Raw genomic sequence first — 20645 nt, 5'->3', positions numbered from 1 at the left:
ACCAACACCACTTCACAGTACACCTTTTTACAGTGCCGATGATCTAATGGTTTATTTAAACCAACTGGATGATTAATTAATTTGCATTTTATATTTTGATTTCTCTATGCCTGCTAATGAATATGGGACGAGTATCTTGCCCTGTCTCTTTTTACCAACTTCCTGTGGTTCGCATCGCCTATTGTCCCCTGTTAAATAAAAGCCACTTGTGCTCTCGTAATCGTACGCTGTCAGTAACCTCTTCAATGATTGTCAAGAGTAGCGCGCGAGCCACATTTGGGGATACAGATGTCATACACAGCTACACCATTGTTCTCCTCCAGCCAGACCACTCCACTCCAGAGTTCAAATAAACTGCTCCAAATACTGTTCAAACGCTCTGAAATTGCCTTCATCAGCTATGAGTGTAAAGGGCTTTCCCCGCTCCCGCACAGAGCTGATGGGGAAACACCAAAGCAGGCCTCTGAAATCTTGGTGATCAAAGATGAAAGATAATGTCTGAAAGCAAGTGTAACAAAGTACAGTATAAAGTTTTGTGAAAGGGCTTCTGTTGGTCAGATTTTAAATACAGCAGCCTCATTGTGTAAAGGGAAGTAATAAAAAAAAAAATCCTATCTCTATTCTGTTTGCTGACCAACCTGATAAGTTAGGTGCTGTATTCATGTAAGTGGCAAGTTTGAATAGGAAACGCTGAGCTGCAGAAGTAAATCCTGTGTAATAAACAGTGCAGAAGAGAGGGCTGTTGTGAAGATTTCATTTACTGTTGGAGGTTTGCCTGTAGCTGTCAGCACTCCCAAATTTTCATACCTAGCATCTCTCTTCCTCTGTGTATATGAATGTGTGTGGCCTGTTTTTGTTTGTATGTTTATCTTGCCTGTGTGCCTGCGCATCCTTAGCGTCAACCAATGATGGAAAGCTGGTACAAGAGGAAATATGACTCAAATGGACACCATTAGTGCTAATAGGGCCAAAAATGCTAAGATATGTACAGAAAAAACAGATATGTGACATCATGTGGTGTTTTTCTTTTCTTTTTTTCCAGAAAATAATACGTCGCTTTTTCTTTCTTTTTTCTTTCTTTTTTTTTAAGGTAGAATTCATTTTTTTCCGTGGTGTGGAGGCTGAATTTCTTTTAACTTGACCCTTACATTTTATTTTATTTTTTTTTATTTTTGTGTAGATCCCCATTACTTTGTGGAAAATTAATAGCTAGATCTGTCTGGGGGAAAAAGTGTGTTTATTTGTAGGAAAAACCTTGTTTTAGCTAAGACGTATTAGATATAAAATAATGAGGAAAAGTCCTGACCCACTCCCTATTTGTTTATATTTTACTTCCATTCTGCATTCTACATTTCAGTCTGCTCAAAGTGCCTCCATCTGTATTTTCAGATGGAAAAAAAAACCCTGTTTTTGCTTTGTATACGATATTTCCATCTAGGTTTGCATGTTTCAAAAAATCACTGCACACATTTTACATTTTTCTAGAAAAATATAAAAAATGACGGGTGGCTGAAAACCTCTGCAGAGTACTGTAGATAATCGCTTCTCAGATTCCCAGTTTTTAAGCTTTTCTTTTACGCAACTTCAGTGTCCATTATCCTAATCTATTGATTATAGCAAGTATTGCTTTTCTTTGGTTAAACATGCCAAGCAATACAAATACAAATCTTTCACTCTGTATAATAAAAAACAAAAAACAAAATATACGCTGGGGAAAAAGTTTAATTTTTTAAATTTATTTATTGTATTTTTTGTAAAGCAGCTAGTTAGTGCTAGCTTGTTGTTAGCTAACAAAGGACGAGAGGACTGGTACGTTGTCATTGTAAAACATGGACGTCGCTTTCAGGTGTGAAAAACGAAGCTTCTTATTTGTAGACCACCAGATGACAGTAAGTGTGTTTGCAAAAACACTCCTATAGAAAATGGTTTTCTGTCTTGAACTCTGGAGACATTTGTTTTTCTGAGCTTGTGGACTCAGCCACTCATTTTAGCTCAAACTATGTTTGACATACATATTATGTTTCAAAATGGTGGATTATCTGCGGCATGCTCGTTGGCTTATGATTTTGTGACTGACAGCCAGGTTGTTGTAGTAAGTGTGCGGTTTTACACACAGACCTGCCCCTTCTTGTCACATTCCACGTCAAAACACTAAGATGGCAGCTGTGAAAATGCTCATGCTGAGGTTTAAAATGTTTAAAAGGGCGCTTCACAAGCGAATGGGGTGATCAAAATTGACAATTCGTGTTTCTACACATACTGTAATTTTTAGTGTTTCTTTGTGCTCCTCAAAACAAATTTTCAGACATTAAGCCTGTCCTGTATTTTGAAATGTATATGTTTCTTTAAATGCATTTTTTTTTGTATTTCATGTGGATGGAGATGTGTTTCAAAACAGAAGCAGAAAAAAATTGCTTACTGTTTTGCTGTCACCAGGAAATGTGACAGTTCCTGCCCTTTAATTGCCCTTTTGCGACTATTTCGAGTTTAACTGTGAGAACTATAAAAGGCATCCACCAGTTCGTTTCTCACTTTGGCTCACAACGCAAAGTTAATTCAAATGAAAACAATTTATCCCTTAAGCCCACTAATATAGTGATATAGCTCAATGGTTTCCAACAATTTTTTGTTTCGCTGGGCAAAAATATACAGTTACTTACAGTTTCATGCCGCAGGGTTATCATTTCCTCCTAGCGTAATCATCTCATGGACTCGCTGGTGTAGCGTAATGTCCAGTGTGTGTTGTATTACATTTCTCCTTCTATCTCCCTCCCCCTCATCTTTTTTCCTTCCCCTGTCTTCTTCTCAGAGAGGGACTACACTAGTCTATGTGAGAAGCAGCCCATTGGTCGGCTGTTATTCCGTCAGTACTGTGACACAAGGCCAGAGCTGAAGCGCTGCATGGAATTTATGGATGCTGTGGTAAGACTTTGAGTCCATTGCAACTACTCTGCATATTCTCTGATATCCTTATAAGTATTCTTGTGTCTTACAGAACCCCCTTTGTCACCTTCTTGCCAGTCTTTCACTTTCTCCGTCTTTTTTACCTTCATATGTCTATGATTTCTCCCACGAGACCTTCCTGGATCAGGGCCCGCAGAGCAATGGACAGGACAGGAAAGGAAAGTCAGTGCAAAGTCCCCTTGCCTGTTCTTGGCAGTCACATAGGGAGGTGGGTGGGGTGGGCGTAGTGGGTGATTAGCGACTTAGAGAAGCTGTCAGGGAGCAGACTCCTCCCCTTCCTCCATGCACTCCTCCATGAGGTCAAGCCAACGTCAGAGGCAGGTCCCCTGGGTGAGCAGGCAAACACAGGCCCAAGCTTGTGTCTAGGCCCCTGATGGTATGCAAGAAGGAAAACAGGCGAGGAATTTAATGGGGTCCTAGATTTGTGTTGTTTTTGTTTCTTTTAGTTTTAGGGGGTTTTTTTAAGGTAGGCAGACACATATATACACACCAACTGACAAATGCTTGAAATTTAATGAGCAACTTTTTAGTCGTCAACATGTGCCACGAGTCTCCCCGAGGACTTTGTGTCTTGGCTGATGCGTAGTAGTGCTGCTCAGTCCCATTCGTCTCTGCGGAGCGTGTTTTCAAACAAAACACACGGCGCAAAGCAGTCAAACTCCAGACTGTGTCCCTGCCTACAGCCATATTTGACCAAAGACACAATCTGTGATGGTGAAAAGAAGAAAATAGTTCCCAGTTTGCTGCCATGACTAAAACGAGATGTTTGTCTTTGCTAACTCTCCACCATTAGTCAGCTGTCCCTGATTTCCTCTGTTCATTAACACAGCATCTTTCCCTCTTTGCTTCAGCCTTCTTTGCTTTCTTCTCTGTGACTTTGACCTTATTTGGAGAAGTTTTAAAGATGGCTGAATGAGCATGGCTTGCTGTGGTTCCTACAACTTCTGTTTTTCTGTGACAGGCTATGTATCAGCTAGCTCCCGATGAGAAAAGGAGGGACTGTGGACTGAATGTTTTAGACACATACTTTAATAATGGGGTAAGATGCACCAACCTGCTCATTTAATTACAGGGCTGCATGATTTATATATTAGTTTAAGTTAATACATGCACTTCCAGATGATCGTCTCATTGAATTTTATTCAGTGTAATAAAACTGCTTAGGGTTTATTTAATTGTTTGTTAACTGGAAATATGCTCAGCTATCGGTAAATAAAGTAAGCTGGAGATAAAATGGTCAAGTCATGCATTTAATTCTGGCTCTTACATGTGTGAATGTGTACTTCACTGTCCCATTAGGTCTTCTTTTGTGTTTTCACTACAGCTGCACAAGGCAGTTATTTTTAAGCTGATTCACATAAATGCTAATGTTCTCACTGACTGAAATGAGTCGGAGCAAACAGACAGGGGAACTTCAATTTGTTTTGTTTTTTCACTAACAGAAAGATTCAAGCACAATTCTGGTATAAAATCTATTTTCACATCTTCAACAATCTGTGACCATGTTACACTGAGCATGTTCTCTTCTGTCTCTCTGCATCTGTTTGCCTCACCTGCTGTTTTTCTGTCTCTTTAAACCCTCAAGTCGGCAGCCCATCTGCCTGACATACCCCAGGATGTTGTCGCTGGGTGCCGGGAGAGGTTGGAGCAGAGTCCGTGTAAGGAGCTCTTCAATGACTGCACCAAGTATGTTTTTAAATCTAACTTGCTGCTTTTATTTGTTCTTTTATTTGCTCAGCCCTCATGCAGACAGGCTGTGGAGGGAAAATTCAAATGGAATTTTATACATTGATTTATTTCTTTTTTAAAAAAAATATAATTATTATGATTATTTTTTTGCCATGGTTGCGTCTGGGCATCTAAGTGTAGGCACTAGCAGAATCTTTAGAGAGAGAAAGAAAGTGTGTGTGTGTGGACCATTGCTCCCTGTCACTGCTGATGATGAGGCAGCGGGCACCTGGAATGCCGTACTACACACAGACACACACACACTCGCAAATACGTACGCATAGTTGAGCCAAATGAAAAGGAGCAGTGGGCAGAGAGAGCATCCGGATGGCTGGCATGAAAACAACAGCCACCTCAGTGTTCGCCACATACACACACACACAAACAGGTTTACAAACACACACAAACACACTTGCAGGTGTTTCTCCTTCCTGCTCTGAGAGCCAGGAGAAGCAAACAGACTGGGGATTATTACCCACACATGTACTTCTTATTGAACATACAGTGACACACGTACACCTCAGCGATACTCGGGTATGCGCTCATATTTGTAGTATCATCTCAGTTTGTGTTTTGGTTTCTTAATTATATTACAGTGGTAAGTGCAATGGTAATCATTTCACACATAAAAGGCATATTACATATTTTTAACGGCATATGCTATACTCTGTTGTTACTACTTAAAGTCGTTGTAGTGACTTATTCCTAATCCCTAAGATGATTGCACTGTGTGCCGATTGGTTAGCTGATTGCATTTGTTTTAGTTAGATTCCAACTGGGTGAATTTAGTTTGGCAAGATGTTTGGAAAATGATAACCAGACTCTAACCAGGCTCTTAAGAAACACTATGTGGAGGAAGAAGCTTCATGGACCTGAAACAACATGCTTCTTGGTCCAGAAAATGGCAAAGTCCAAAATGCAGAAGCTAACAAAGAATCTCCAAAAGATCCAAAGATGCATGACTGTCAAAATAAAACAGGAAACGAGTAAACAGTGAAATATCTAACTCTGAGACAAAAACTTGACAACAAACTACAATGGAACACTAGAGAAGCTAGGTTAACCTGAAACACACAAAGGAGTAAATGCACATCTATACTAAAATGTAAACAAGAACCCATAGCACAAAGGTAATCACAACTAAAGATCCAAAAAACAAAACCAAGGATAACCCTAGGTCAAAGACCAAGGACCACGACAAGTCTACTATTAAAGAGAGCTTATTCTGCCAAATTTCCTGGTGCACATTGCGATTCTGTAATTCTACTAAAGCAGCTTTGCAATTCTTATTTTATCCCGAGTTTGATATTTACCAATACATCAGATTACTTTTACAAAGGTGATGTTTTCAGATTGTTTGACATTTAACAGTGAACTGACCAAACCACCTCGGTGACCCAGGTCTGCTTAACACACATTGGGGTCTATTCCTGTATTTTATTTTATTTTTACTAGTTTACTGAAATAATTGTAATCAATGCCTGGAACTATAATTCATATATTTTTCTTTTGGTACATGAAACAGCATTGCCATGGAATCAGTTGGTTGGTTACCAAAAAACAAACCAAAAAACCCAACCTTTCTTTTTAGCATTTAAATGTTGTGCACCCATCTAGCTGTTATCAGTCTCTGGTTGATAAATCACTTGATCACATCACAGAAGAAGACATTATTAACTGTAGTGTTAAATAGATTCAAGCTTCCTGATGATAAGATCTTTGAGGTCATCTTCAGGAAGCTTCTGGGCAATATGCAAATTAAAACTCGATCTGTGGGCTTCCTTTCTGGGAAGATGGTGCGCCCCCACCACGTTTTTTTTTAACTGGATTAATTTAGTTTATGCACATAGCAGATAAAATATAAATCTTACTCTTAAACAACAGAAAATAAACAACTCAAATGTATCAGGTTTACATGTAACATGTACAGCATGCATTAAATCAGCGGGCTGATGGAGCCATGTGTTGTCATTGCTGGCAAAATCAAAATTTCTGTGAAGTCTGAGCTCATAACCACAAGGGCAAATGGATTTGGATTGGAAATGCTGTCACTAACCTTTGATTCACTTAAGCTTCACCAAACAGGAGCTCAAGAGAAGTGGGGATCATTGCTGAGAAAACACCCAGCTATGACATCAGCATGCACTCTTGCATACAGTCAGACATTATCTCCCTCCCTCAGGTATAGGGAACCTTTATGCAAATGTCTGATTGACAGAGCGCGGCCACTTTCACAGACCCATGAAGACAGGAATGCAAAGTTAGCTAGTCAAAGTGGCTGACAGGGACAAGCGTGCGGTTGCCAGAATGTTTTGAAGCAGTGATTAATTTTTCCCAAAAAGTTTCCTCGACCCGATGATTTTAATTGAGTATGAAGTTTTGTTTAGTTTATCTAAAGCTTATTCACATATCTTAATTTTCTCTGTGTTGGGGAGATTTGCTTGAGGGTTTAGAGGCTGAGTGAGCAATGCAGACACACAGCAGGAGGTGGTGTGTGAAGGAAAAAGTTGGCAAATGCATGTGTAGAAGAAGTGAGGTGATGTGGTTTGTGCTGGACTAAAACTGGGAGCTTCATTGGTTATGTTTAAGATGAGCAAAACCCAGAAAAACCTCCACAGAGTCTCTCATCTCAAGTCATGTTCAGTTAGGCAAGTTTCCTTCTTCCTGCATAAATGTCTTCCTCCAAGTTGTCCAAAGGGCATCAGGGAGAGCAGGGAAACGGTGTGAGAAAGAGGATAACCAGAATACTGCGCTTTTGTTGATGTGAGAAGCACAGCATCTGCTCCATTTCTTGACTGGATTCAAAACTCAGCAGGTGATGAAGTGATAAGTCTGAAGAAATGCAGAGCATGAGGACGCATCGTTAGAAAACCTACACAGAGTAAGGAAAGGAGGACAAAAAGGAGAATTAGGGGAAAAGTGAGGAGAAATGGAAAGAGAGTGTGAAGGAGAGCGGGGCAAAACGGCGAAGAGAACAACACAGGCACGTGTTGAAGCCGTGCAGCAGCAGCTCAGATGTTTTTGAATGGGATTCCCGTCCAACTCTGGTCATCACTTCTTCCTTTCACTATCATTATTTGTATTATTCCGTTGTGTAACTTCATATTTTATTCCGATGTGTAATTCTGAACCAGCGTTTGCTCCGTTGTTTGTTTTTTTTTCTCTCAAAGGGAAAACCTGTAGGAAAGCATGGTGCTGCACGTGTGAACGTGACTTTTGGCAGAGCTGCACTCCCACTAACAGAAATATATTAGCTCACTTGTGGATTTTTATTTTTTTATTTTCTTGGTGCAGTGGAACATATTGTTATGTCATACTGAGAGTAGTGTGTGTGTGGCCCATCTCATGTGTATCGTGATGTTTTGTATATCCGCTGTGTTGACAAAGGTCTCACTGCTGATTTTTCTTCCCTCTTCTTGTCTTCTCCCGCTCCCTTTGTTTAACAAAAGCCATATTGTAGCTGTGTTTATTTCTACTCCCAGTGATGGCTGTCTGCAGCTCTGCTCAGCTCTTTCCTTTCTGGAGCCCCTTTCAGGCCTGTCAAACCGATAAGCGAACAGAATCTGGGAGGAAATAGTTTTTGTTTCTTGATTTCTTCAGTGACAGAGTGGAAACTGAAGTTTGATACACAAGGAACAAGAAACATGCTAATGCACGTGTTTAGGAGAAAGATTTTATGTACACAAACCCCTTGTAGGCTGAGAAACAACAAAGGGTAGATTGATAAAATCCTGTTGACACTCTACTCCTGCAAACAATTCAAATGGATGTTCACTTAATTTACAGAGCAACTGAGTTCCATAATGACATAACTCAGTTTTCTTTCACACAGCCGAGGGTGCTTCCCCGATGGAAACTCTCTACTCTCAAGTCTTTTTGCCAAGAACAGCTACTCCAGCACTGTTGGTAACCACAGGCAGCTATCCTTGTCCTCCTTAGTGATGAAGTAATTTTAAAATATGGTCAAGGAAAATCTGCTGGATAAATATGAGCATATCTTTGACATTTGGGTGGCTGAGGAGAATGTGTGCTGTAACTCTGGTTTTTAGTCATGTGTTGTTGGCTGGTAGAGGAGGTTGTGATCACACCGGGCAGTGGTTGTCATGACTGTCCCAGAGTATTTGTTATTTCATGTGGGGTTTTTGTAGTTTGGGAATAGTGCAGCTTGTGTCACAAGGATAAATGTAATGAAGATAATTACTGCTTGCTTTGAAGAAACTGATCATTTTGCATCATGTTGACTATTATAGTTGACAGTTAAATGGCTTAGAGGGGCACTGTTTTATTGTTTAATAATTAAATTATTATTGTTTTTTAAGCTGATGTTTGCATTGCGACCTGGGGTTTGGATTGCTAAGGTCCATCTTTCATGGAAAGTTTAGTTAATTTAGTATCTGCATATGACTCCTCTCTGTTTAAATTATTATTCTGTATTTGGATGAGATGAAGAATGGTTAAAAAGCTCCATCCGTGCACAAACACAAATACCTTCTAATTTGTGACAGACTATTAAAATATTTCAATTTCTCACCAGAACTGAAGCATAAAGTCCTTGAATAGTCTGCATCAAACAGCAAGTCATGATCCATTAAAAATGAACCCAAAGACTCCAAAACCACAAATATGGTTAAGAGGTCCAGTTCAGCTAGTTGAGGTGACGCCAGACAGCTATCGACTGTAGCTGCCGATAAAGTTTAAGCCCTACCGGCATTTAAAGATGAGTTAGAAAGAATGTTCCCATCCTATGATTATTATTGAAGGGGAAGCTGCCCATAGGGACGAAACCCTTTTTAAAATATTTATAAATGTTTGTACCAGGCTATCAGTGACCTTTTTATCTTGATAACTTGGACATTTTCAATGATGACTGACTCAGCCTTAAGTGGCCACTTCAGGAATTGCAGTTTTGCCATTTTCTGTTGGTAGAGACTTTAGCAATAGAAACTGACCTTTCATTTAATTCAAGGAGCACCCCCTGGATCTAAAAAAAAAAGTAGTTAAAAACTGCATTTCCTCATTGTGTCAGGCTGGTTTGTTGAGGCTGGTTTGAAAAAGGCTCTTTGAAACATTTTTTATAGATTACAAAGCTAATAATATGACTTGCTGTGTAGTACAGATCATCTAACATGTTTGTGCTTCTGTTACTATTTCATTAGTCTGTTATTTAGCACTAAATAGTTGATATGCAACTCTAACCGGTCGCAGCAGATGGCCCCGCCCCTCCCTGAGCCTGGTTCTGCCGGAGGTTTCTTCCTGTTAAGAGGGAGTTTTTCCTTCCCACTGTCACTTGCTCATAGGAGGTCATATGATTATTGGCTTTTTCTCTGTATGTATTATTGTAGGGTCTACCTTACAATGCAAAGCACCTTGAGGCAACTGTTGTGATTTGGTGCTATATAAATAAAATTGCATTGAATATGTGTGTCTGTATGCTGCATCTGTACAGATTAAGAATGCAGTTTGCTAACTAAGCTAGCTAACGTTAACTGATTGTTCAGCACTCCACCCTTTCATCCATAACAGTTACTTCTGGGTTTTGTTTTTTGTTTTTTTGTTTTTTAAAGAGCAGCAACGCTGAAGCTTCAAAATGCAGAATCCAAAGCCACTGGGTGACGTCCTGGTGGTTATGTCAGTCTACTTTTTAAAATATGTAATCTGCCAACACTCAACGCAAGCACAGTAGATAGCTCAGCCTTAAAGTAACCGCAACACATCAGTGCTGTTTAGCTCACCGCTTTAGTGTCAAGAGATGGTGTTTAAGTCAAACATCTGTGGTGAGACCATTGAAAACAGACACTGATCTACGAGGATGACGCACGGATGTCAAAGAGTCGTGTCCTAACAACTCCCAGCGGAGTGGCAGTTTATGCACGGCTAGGAGACGGTGAGACTGTCACCCTTTGTGACCCCGCAGAGAGTTATATTTTTGCTGGGTGTTAGTGGCTTCCGTCTTTTGCTAAGAATTTAAGAAAAATGCAGTCCTTTTTGTGTGTGTGTGTTTCCAGACTTACACCCACATTCACGTGGCAGGTAAAATGAGATTAGATGTTCCGCTGAACCTCAGACTCAATAAAAAACGGTTTCCATAAATCCCGTTTCCTGGTTGAACTGAGTGGAACTTCCCTGCTCAAAGGCATTTTTCGTTTTTCATGGTGGCATATTGACATTCAGTGTTTTCCATCTTTCCACTGAGAGTGACTTTTGAACTCTGCAATGTCCATGGCGCACACAAAAGTTCACAGATATATACAGATGTGGCCGTATGTAATCCAGTGGGTATTCAGTCAAAGGATGTGTCTGTTTGTAGTCACTGCCAAGGTTTAAAAAAAGGAAGTGTTTAGGGGTAACATGAAATCTGGGTTTTTTCCTGGTTTACTCTGACATGTAAGATGTTATTGTTATATTTGATATGTTATTAAAATGGTCACCACTCCCCCTTCTCTGTCTCTCCTTTGCTCCAGAATAGTTCGTGATTATCTGAGTGGAGCTCCATTTTCCTCCTACCAGGAGTCCATGTACTTCTCTCGCTTCCTGCAGTGGAAATGGTTGGAGAGGTGGGTAGTCACAGCGTATTACACACTTGGAAAAGCAAACATGCAAAGCATGTACATTAAGATTTACATCAAAAACGTGACATGCACATACTAAACGTTCCCTGTTCAGGTCGTCTGAGGCTGAACAATTACTGTCTTTGACTGTCGCTAAAGCAGTAAAAGAGATATATAACGAAAAAGTAAATATTAAAGTATAGCAGCAGGAACGGTTTTTGCACTAAAACAGGTGGTAGTGCCAATCGGTGATTCTGTGTGAGTGGTTAATAATTGATGATGCTTTGCATAATGGCTTTGAAACCAAAGCAGGGTGGAAACAGCAGTCATCAGGGTGGATTAATAATATATTAGACCATTACTCTGTCTGCAACATCACATGGTCTGTGAAAATGAAATAAACTCCTATTTAATGTCTCCTCTGTGTTTTGTCTCTCTGTCTTTATCCCTTTCTTATTCTTCATTGCACCTCTGCAGGCAACCAGTAACCAAAAATACCTTCAGACATTACAGAGTACTAGGAAAAGGTGGATTTGGCGAGGTAAGAAATGAGGAATAAATAATGTTTTATAAGGTGGAATTATAATGACTAAAGTTATAGTTAAACTTTAATGAGTTAATTGGTTACAAGTAACTGTTAACTGTCAGTTAATGCACCAGCGTTTGTCGCCACTCCAGTGATGCTGGGTGGGAAAATCTGCAGTGTGACATATTAACTTCCATTAGTTATATTTTAGGGGCGTGTGTTTTATTTTTAATGCGCATGTGAGTGCGATCACGTTTTTTTCGCTGCTTGTTTTCCAGGTTTGTGCCTGCCAAGTACGTGCCACCGGTAAGATGTACGCCTGTAAAAAGCTGGAAAAGAAACGAGTGAAGAAAAGAAAAGGTGAAGCAATGGCACTAAACGAAAAACGCATTTTAGAAAAAGTTAACAGTAGTTTTGTAGTAAGTACTACTTTTTTCTTATTCAACCTTTCAACCGAATTTTACTTGTTTTGCCCGTCTACGTGCGAGACCGTGCATGCGTGAATGTGAGAGCACTGTCGGCTGCAGGATCCTGCAAATGAAACGGAATGGCGTGTTTGCAAAGGCTGTCGATCAGCTCTTAAAGATAGACGCCACAACTCGAGCTCTGTTTGTTTAGTGAGGTTGTGAGCCACAGTGGAAAAAAGACATGATGAGATAAAACTACAAAAGGGGGGAAAAGACGCATGATCTTATTGAACAGTGGCAGGTGAGAGCATTCTGCGGGGCGTTTAGGGAGGATGTGGAAACACGTTGACAAGTTCAGCTGCGCTCGCTGATTGTGCTGCAGCAATCGAAGCCAGCTTGGCTATTTTCATAAGAAACCTGCTATTCTGCAAACACGCCAGATTTGATTTCATTTGGAGCATACTGTCAGCCCTCAATCATCTGTCAATGCATTACTGAATTACTGTTTTGTTCCTGTGTATTTTTAGATTAATAAAAAATTTTTTTTTGCCTTCTTGGGGCAGAGGTGTTAAAATAATGCTCCCCCCAGAATTCTGTGATGGTTTACTTTAAGATTGCCACTCTGTGACAGCTCAGCATTACGTCGCAGACACTCTTAAGTTTCTCAGACATTCCTGCCATATGTGACTGGAATTCATTTCACCAAAACAAATCTGTCATCAAGTAAAAGCAGCATGTTAAAGTGTGTAACCCAAATGTGATATTTAAGGAACTGAAAATTCTGAGGAAGCATCAATCTGAGGAACAAGCTAAAACGATCTCCAGAGAATGCCACAATAGTATTGGTGCCACCTTCATCAGGAAATGGCATCAAAATTGCTCTTCCTTGTTGTCCAACCGCACCACCTAAAACAAAGGCTGTTAGAAATGTTGAATTGTTTTTAAAAAGAGAACCCGCGGCATCTGAGTTGTAGACACAAGTCACATTTTAGCAGAGTAGCTGCTTGCAGAATGAAATGGTACAGTATCCTTTCTCTGAGCATGTGTGCCAGCCTAAGGAAAAGAAAAATCATTAGCCTGCCACTGTGCCTCCGGCTCTTAGTGATGCCATTGCTCTTGGCTGATTTTCCTATGGAGGATTTCTATAAATTGAACCATAGGCATGAGTAAGCAGTGGTTTTTGGCTAGCAGCGCATCGGAAACCTTTTTAGGGAGTCACCTACCGACAGGTGACAAATTAAAGGAAAAAACAACATAAAGTGTCGTTGTGTGGTATTGGGTTGCCGCATGCTAACAGAACAGCTTCAGTGTGCCTTTGAACTGACTCTCCAAGTCTGTAGAAGTCTGCTGGATGGATGGAACACAATTCTTTTGAGATACTCCCTCACTGCGTGATTTGAAGTGTGCTATATAACACTTTGTTCCAAAATATGTTAAGGCCATAACATATGACTTGAATCACTTTTAGATTCGTTAAACCATTTAGTAAACCCTCGTGTCTTACGGACAAAAAAAGAGACCATTCACATCAGGATAAAAATGTTTCTTCATTGTATAACCGCAGTAACACTACAGTCACTCTTGCCTATGAAAGCATGCTAGCACAATGTAACAGAGCCACCAGATTCCCTTGCTGTAGAGGTTATTGTTAAATCTTTTAATTTCAGTGCTAAACCAAAAGGAGAAGTCTACTACTAAAAGAAATATCGTATTAGTCATGGCTCATATTTAAAGTAGGACTTTATTAAGCGATAGTTTTGTGGAATAACTGAGTTGAGTTTTCTTTCCCCCCTTTTCTGTCTGACTGTGCATACCTGTCTAGCAGTGCACTGCTTCCTCTTGTATTGCGCTCTGATTTTCTTTATTCCCCTTTCAACATGTCATGAATATAAAAAATGAAATGCTTGAATTTTTTGATCCAGCTTAAATACTACATATTCTCATCAAGACTCCGATCCCACTGGAAAACTGGGGATGTGTGCCTCTCTTTCCATTTCGTCCAGCTGCATGCACAAACACATCTCAGGTGCTCAGGCCGGAAAAGAAAGCTTAGCTTTGGCTCAGTGTTGCTTCTTATTTCAAAACTGATTGTTCCAAAGACAACAAAATTACACCAAGTCCTCATTTAACATTCTTGGAACATGGCAAGGAGTGGCTAATACTCATGTAAATGTCTGGTCTGTATGCAGTGTGTACTTTGTGCATAAAGGAAAAAATACTGTGTGACTTTGACTTAACAGTGATATTTATCTGTAGTACAGTAACCTGGCTTTCCTGCAGCCCTGCCTCAAAGCCTGTCCATGTTCACTGTTTGAATGTACTGGCTGCCGTTTGAGTTGTACTACACGCTGGATTAGCTGGTTTGTGATGCAGCATGAGCTATGTAGCCTGTCCTTGTTTGAGTGAGTCATGGCAGAAGCATGTGTACGAGCATGCATGTGCACACACGTACACGCGCGCACACACAGGCTAGAGTGGGCTTGTTACAGAACCTCAGACTTGCAGCTCTTGTCACCTGGGATTGGCACATGATTCTGTGTGTGTGCGTGTTTGTGTGTGTGCGTGTTTGTTCGCGGTGCTGCAGGCAGAACTGATGACTCTTCATGTGCCTCTCTACCTACGAGAGCAGCTCTGTTGCCTAGCAACACTGACCAAACAGCAGTAGCAAGCAGAAGAGTCAAGTGCTCTCTCAAACCCCTCATTTCTCTCTCTCTCGCTATTCTTCTTTACCTTTTTGTGATCACTGCATGGTATTAGTCAGTGCATACTGTTAGTTTGCTGTATGTTTTAACCAATAACCTATCCGCATATTCTTTGTGTGTGGGTGTGAGACACGGAGCAGGGTGACCCTGCTTTAAAATTTCCAGCAGGTGAGGATGAGGTAGAGCTGCCTCACTGCGATGCAGATTTGACTCACTATCATATCATATTGAATTTTTTTTTGATACCGGTACCAATATAATGAAATTATTATATAATATATTTTTTTCCCCTGCAGATAAGTCAGACTTGTAATTTCATGTTTTTCCATAGAAGAACAGCATGAAAATACAAAGATAAATATGAGAATTATCTGAATATTTCTATTATTTTTGCTGACACTTTTTATTCATATTCTTTGAAACAGGATTTTTCCCTTTTCACAGTAAAATAAATAAGAATAAATGAAATAAACCACACTTCTACGAAAATGCTTAACTTTTAGGCAAAGGAGTAGAGCTCAGGACGTTAAGGGTCTTGCTGCATGCGTGTAAACCATAAATACAGCAAGACATACACAACAAAAGCTGAACCGATAATACTAGAGTAGCAATTACTGAACATTTGATTACACACTTGAACGTCTTCGATATTTGGGAGAGTTTTTGGATGTCTGCTCATAGTGATTCATACATTTTAATGAATCACTAAGCAAACTAAAAGGCTTTTGTGGTGCCACAATAAATTGATGTATTTTGCCAGCACATAAACAAGAATTTAGAAAGATTATTTACTTTGGTTTGGAGCACATATTTGTGTGTTTGTTTAGGTACATTTTGTATATATATGTATATATGAGTGTGTGTGTTTTGTTCACTTGGCCCATGAGAATATTTCCCATCTCCTTTTGTGGTTTGTTTCTGACTACATGCTCTAGCAGATGGAAATCCTCCTGATGGCAGCAACTTCCTGCTTGTACACAACAACGTATGCGCACACTGTACCCTGTGTGTCACTGACCCACAGGGAGGGGAAATGAAGGGAGGCTGGTGGGAATGAGGGAAGAAAAGAGACGGATGGTGGGATTAGAGAGAGGATGATTTTCTGTATCTGTTATATATCTCCTTGTTTCTTTTGTGTACATTCTTGACGTTCCATTCTGGATAATGGATGATTATTTGGGACATTAAGCAAACCAAATAAAGCAATTATGCTCTTCTAGCCACTCAGTAGTCTCTTAGCACTTCTCTTCCCTCTTCCTCCAGCACACTCATGCCCTCTTCAACATTTTCTCCTTTCTTCTTGCCTCCTCCCATTATTACCTCTTCCCCAAATTTGCCTCCCTCTCCTAGGTTAGTCTAGCATACGCCTATGAGACCAAGGATGCGCTGTGCCTGGTGCTGACCATAATGAATGGCGGTGACTTAAAGTTTCACATTTACAACATGGGGAACTCAGGCTTTGATGAGCAAAGAGCCATCTTCTACGCTGCTGAGATTTGCTGTGGCCTTGAGGACCTGCACCGTGAGAGGATAGTTTACAGGTAAGCTCACACATGGTGTCAGAAAAAAGTTTGGAATAGGTGTAGATAGTAAATTAAACAGTAGCCCCATATTATGGGTGGCATGCTGGTTAACACTGCCGCCTCACAGGATGATTATCCTAGGTTCGATTTCACGGGCTGGCTTTTGGCCTTTCTGGGTGGAGTTTGCATGTGCTGCTCATGACTTCGGCTCTCTCCGGATACCGTGGCTTTCTCCCAAAGTTCAGAGATGTGCTTATTAGGTTAATTGGTAATTCTAAATTGCCTGTAAGTGTGAAGGTGAGTTTGACCTGTGCAGGCTGTACCCCACCTCTTGTGGAGATGGATTTGACATCATATTTGCTGCATTGAGCTTAGGAGCTGGGAATTGTTCACAGATATTTAAGGATCTGTGTCTCTGTGGACGATATTGTGAGGTTTAAAGCCCTAGAACCACGTTATGTAAGCATGTTGTGGTACAAGAGTATTTGCTTACAGCTGGCTAAATGCCCTGGCATTTAAAGTTCAGCTTGCTCTCATGTGAATCGTTACCAGTAAAAGGAAAAAAAATAGATTATGTCTTTTGGGGTTCTGAAAGGAACTCTCTAAAGTCAGAAATAACCGTGATGTTTTCACAGTGATGCCATCAAAGTTACCTGTAACACGATGCCTAACAGGCTGGACGTAAAGTTTGAGAGGGAATGGTCTTGACTCAAATTTTAAGATTTTGCAGTTTTTGATTTGGTTCTCACTAAAGGATATCTTGGATTAAACTCTGCCAACTTTACGGAAGTATACAGGGAGTGCAGAATTATTAGGCAAGTTGTATTTTTGAGGAATAATTTTATTATTGAACAACAACCATGTTCCCAATGAACCCAAAAAACTCATTAATATCAAAGCTGAATGTTTGTGGAAGTAGTTTTTAGTTTGTTTTTAGTTTTAGCTATTTTAGGGGGATATCTGTGTGTGCAGGTGACTATTACTGTGCATAATTATTAGGCAACTTAACAAAAAACAAACATATACCCATTTCAATTATTTATTTTTACCAGTGAAACCAATATAACATCTCCACATTCACAAATATACATTTCTGACATTCAAAAACAAAACAAAAACAAATCAGCGACCAATATAGCCACCTTTCTTTGCAAGGACACTCAAAAGCTTGCCATCCATGGATTCTGTCAGTGTTTTGATCTGTTCACCATCAACATTGCGTGCAGCAGCAACCACAGCCTCCCAGACACTGTTCAGAGAGGTGTACTGTTGTCCCTCCTTGTAAATCTCACATTTGATGATGGACCACAGGTTCTCAATGGGGTTCAGATCAGGTGAACAAGGTGGCCATGTCATTAGTTTTTCTTCTTTTATACCCTTTCTTGCCAGCCACGCTGTGGAGTACTTGGACGCGTGTGATGGAGCATTGTCCTGCATGAAAATCATGTTTCTCTTGAAGGATGCAGACTTCTTCCTGTACCACTGCTTGAAGAAGGTGTCTTCCAGAAACTGGCAGTAGGACTGGGAGTTGAGCTTGACTCCATCCTCAACCCGAAAAGGCCCCACAAGCTCATCTTTGATGATACCAGCCCAAACCAGTACTCCACCTCCACCTTGCTGGCGTCTGAGTCGGACTGGAGCTCTCTGCCCTTTACCAATCCAGCCACGGGCCCATCCATCTGGCCCATCAAGACTCACTCTCATTTCATCAGTCCATAAAACCTTAGAAAAACCAGTCTTGAGATATTTCTTGGCCCAGTCTTGACGTTTCAGCTTGTGTGTCTTGTTCAGTGGTGGTCGTCTTTCAGCCTTTCTTACCTTGGCCATGTCTCTGAGTATTGCACACCTTGTGCTTTTGGGCACTCCAGTGATGTTGCAGCTCTGAAATATGGCCAAACTGGTGGCAAGTGGCATCTTGGCAGCTGCACGCTTGACTTTTCTCAGTTCATGGGCAGTTATTTTGCGCCTTGGTTTTTCCACACGCTTTTTGCGACTTTGTTGACTATTTTGAATGAAACGCTCGATTGTTCGATGATCACGCTTCAGAAGCTTTGCAAGTTTGAGACTGCTGCATCCCTCTGCAAGATATCTCACTATTTTTGACTTTTCTGAGCCCGTCAAGTCCTTCTTTTGACCCATTTTGCCAAAGGAAAGGACGTTGCCTAATAATTATGCACACCTGATATAGGGTGTTGATGTCATTAGACCACACCCCTTCTCATTACAGAGATGCACATCACCTAATATGCTTAATTGGTAGTAGGCTTTCGAGCCTATACAGCTTGGAGTAAGACAACATGCATGAAGAGGATGATGTGGACAAAATACTCATTTGCCTAATAATTCTGCACTCCCTGTATTGCAAATTTTTAGGATACTATTTTAAAGTGCTTGTAAAACCTTTGGAAAGTTACAAAGGCTAAAGTCCATGCCCAACATTACTTCTGGCAGTTCAGTTCTGTCAAGTTCAAGATCCTGATAAATCACCTGATCTCAGTGCTAACCCACATCACCCAGTGGCTCAGCTAAGATCCTTGTACAAATCTAACTAGTAAATCTCACATAAGGCATACTTTAAGCTGCCTTATCCTACCTTCAGTATAGATCTGCAAGCTGCTTGGAACCCAGCTCCATATTTCATGTCATGTTTCCATATTTGATTGTGGCTGACTGTCTTGTTGCTGCTCCCCCGCCTCTGCCTTTCCAAGTATGTGAATGGAAAGGTGAAGCCTTCTGCCAAATATGAATTACTGTAGATGGAATAGAAATTGTTTTTGCCTATAGTGGTCTTAGATGAAATGTGGTTATTTTCAACATCAGAAAACACTGCAGTTAAGCTGCAAAAAAGTTTGTTTGTAGTCCAAACCTTTCTGGTATCTATGTAACTTTGGTGGCATAATACCCACTAAGAGTCTACTTTAAAATGCAGTTAAACAAAGAATGAAGAGCTGCTCCAGCTAAATCCAGATGCACCCATCTGCACCTGGATAGCCTGCCATTATTTCCTTGATAGAGCTGGTTTTCATCACTTTTAACTGTGAAATGTCTGAGCTATAGCACACCAAATTTTCTGTTACCGGCTGAGCAAAGCGTCCAATGAAATTAATATGTAGGAAATATACAATATCCAAACATGATATATATTTGGAGATACATTCGAGTGTGGCTAAGGGTAAATTGGACTAATATTACCGTCTGTTTATTCTCTTCCACTCTGTGTACTTCTATAAACTGTATTTTAAAACAGCAGAATTCCTAATAAACCCATTCTCCCTGACACGCTTTTCTGTTTTTCTAATCAGACAAGGGAACAACTGTAAAATAGTGACAGAAGCTCATAAAGACTAATGTAAACCAGGCTATTTTTCAATCTGCAGCTATTAAGTGTTAAAATCCTGAACTTGTACTAATTATGCCGTGTGACAAATTTATGTCTGTGCTGCAATGTTAGCTATATTTTTCAGCTACTGTGAGGGCGTAGCCTTCTGTCCTAAGCTTGTGTACCATCTTAATTTTCTGTAGCTGCATTAAAAAAACCTCTCATATTAAATACACCAGGATGTTCCTTTTTATAAAGAAAAAAGTCACATTTAGATTAAAAATAGATGACATATATAAACATAAAAGTATAACTTGGGATTTCCAAGTCATCACAGCCATCAAAAATCTCAGTGGCTATACTGTGGTTGGAGCTATAGTTTAACCTTACGCCATTATGTAACCAGCTGTGCCTCATTTTTGTCATTCCAACAGACCAGTCAAAGCAAACTGGGCTTGTATGAGTCCAGTCTGACCTTAAAGAAACAGGAACTATAATGGTGCATAACAGGCCAGGGGTAATAAGATATGTACAGTAACAATGTACAGTAAGAGAATAATAATGTGCGTTTTGAAAACAAATTTAACCCAGCAGAGTAATATAATATGGATACATTGAGGAAAAAGACCTAAGTGGCAAACTCCAGTGCTCAAGATGGCTGAAAAAAACAACAACAAAAAACCCAGCACTATTTCCAACCATTTGTTCCAGCTCTGGTGTTATGAAGCGATTTATTCCACCGGAGGGTAACAGTGGGAAGGGTGCAGAAGGAAATCTTGAATGATGAAGTGTGACCAGATTAATGGTGTACTGATTTCAGTGAGGTGTAATTCACATGTCAAACTGAGAGTAATGTTAACATAAACACTGATGTTCTTAAAAGACCCACATGCACATGGCCGGTGTAGTTATAACAACATGCCGTGCG

At 40.2% G+C, this 20645-nt stretch overlaps 1 protein-coding gene across 2 annotated transcripts in view; it reads left to right on the top strand.

The window, feature by feature from the left end:
* Nucleotides 1–20645, top strand: part of grk4 (G protein-coupled receptor kinase 4) — a 56664-nt gene that overhangs the window by 21204 nt on the left and 14815 nt on the right. For both annotated transcript variants that reach the window (XM_080880235.1, XM_080880234.1), the window contains exons 3-9: nt 2810–2922; nt 3926–4003; nt 4550–4650; nt 11154–11246; nt 11718–11781; nt 12045–12185; nt 16226–16416. In XM_080880235.1, coding sequence (XP_080736361.1) covers nt 2810–2922; nt 3926–4003; nt 4550–4650; nt 11154–11246; nt 11718–11781; nt 12045–12185; nt 16226–16416 — 781 coding nt within the window. The remainder of the gene's footprint in view (nt 1–2809; nt 2923–3925; nt 4004–4549; nt 4651–11153; nt 11247–11717; nt 11782–12044; nt 12186–16225; nt 16417–20645) is intronic.

This window comes from Rhamphochromis sp. 'chilingali', assembly GCF_963969265.1.
Source record: "Rhamphochromis sp. 'chilingali' genome assembly, chromosome: 4".
Classification (NCBI taxonomy): Eukaryota; Metazoa; Chordata; class Actinopteri; order Cichliformes; family Cichlidae; genus Rhamphochromis; species Rhamphochromis sp. 'chilingali'.
The sequence above is the reverse complement of the archived record's forward strand: the minus strand, read 5'-3'. Positions and strand labels throughout refer to the sequence as shown.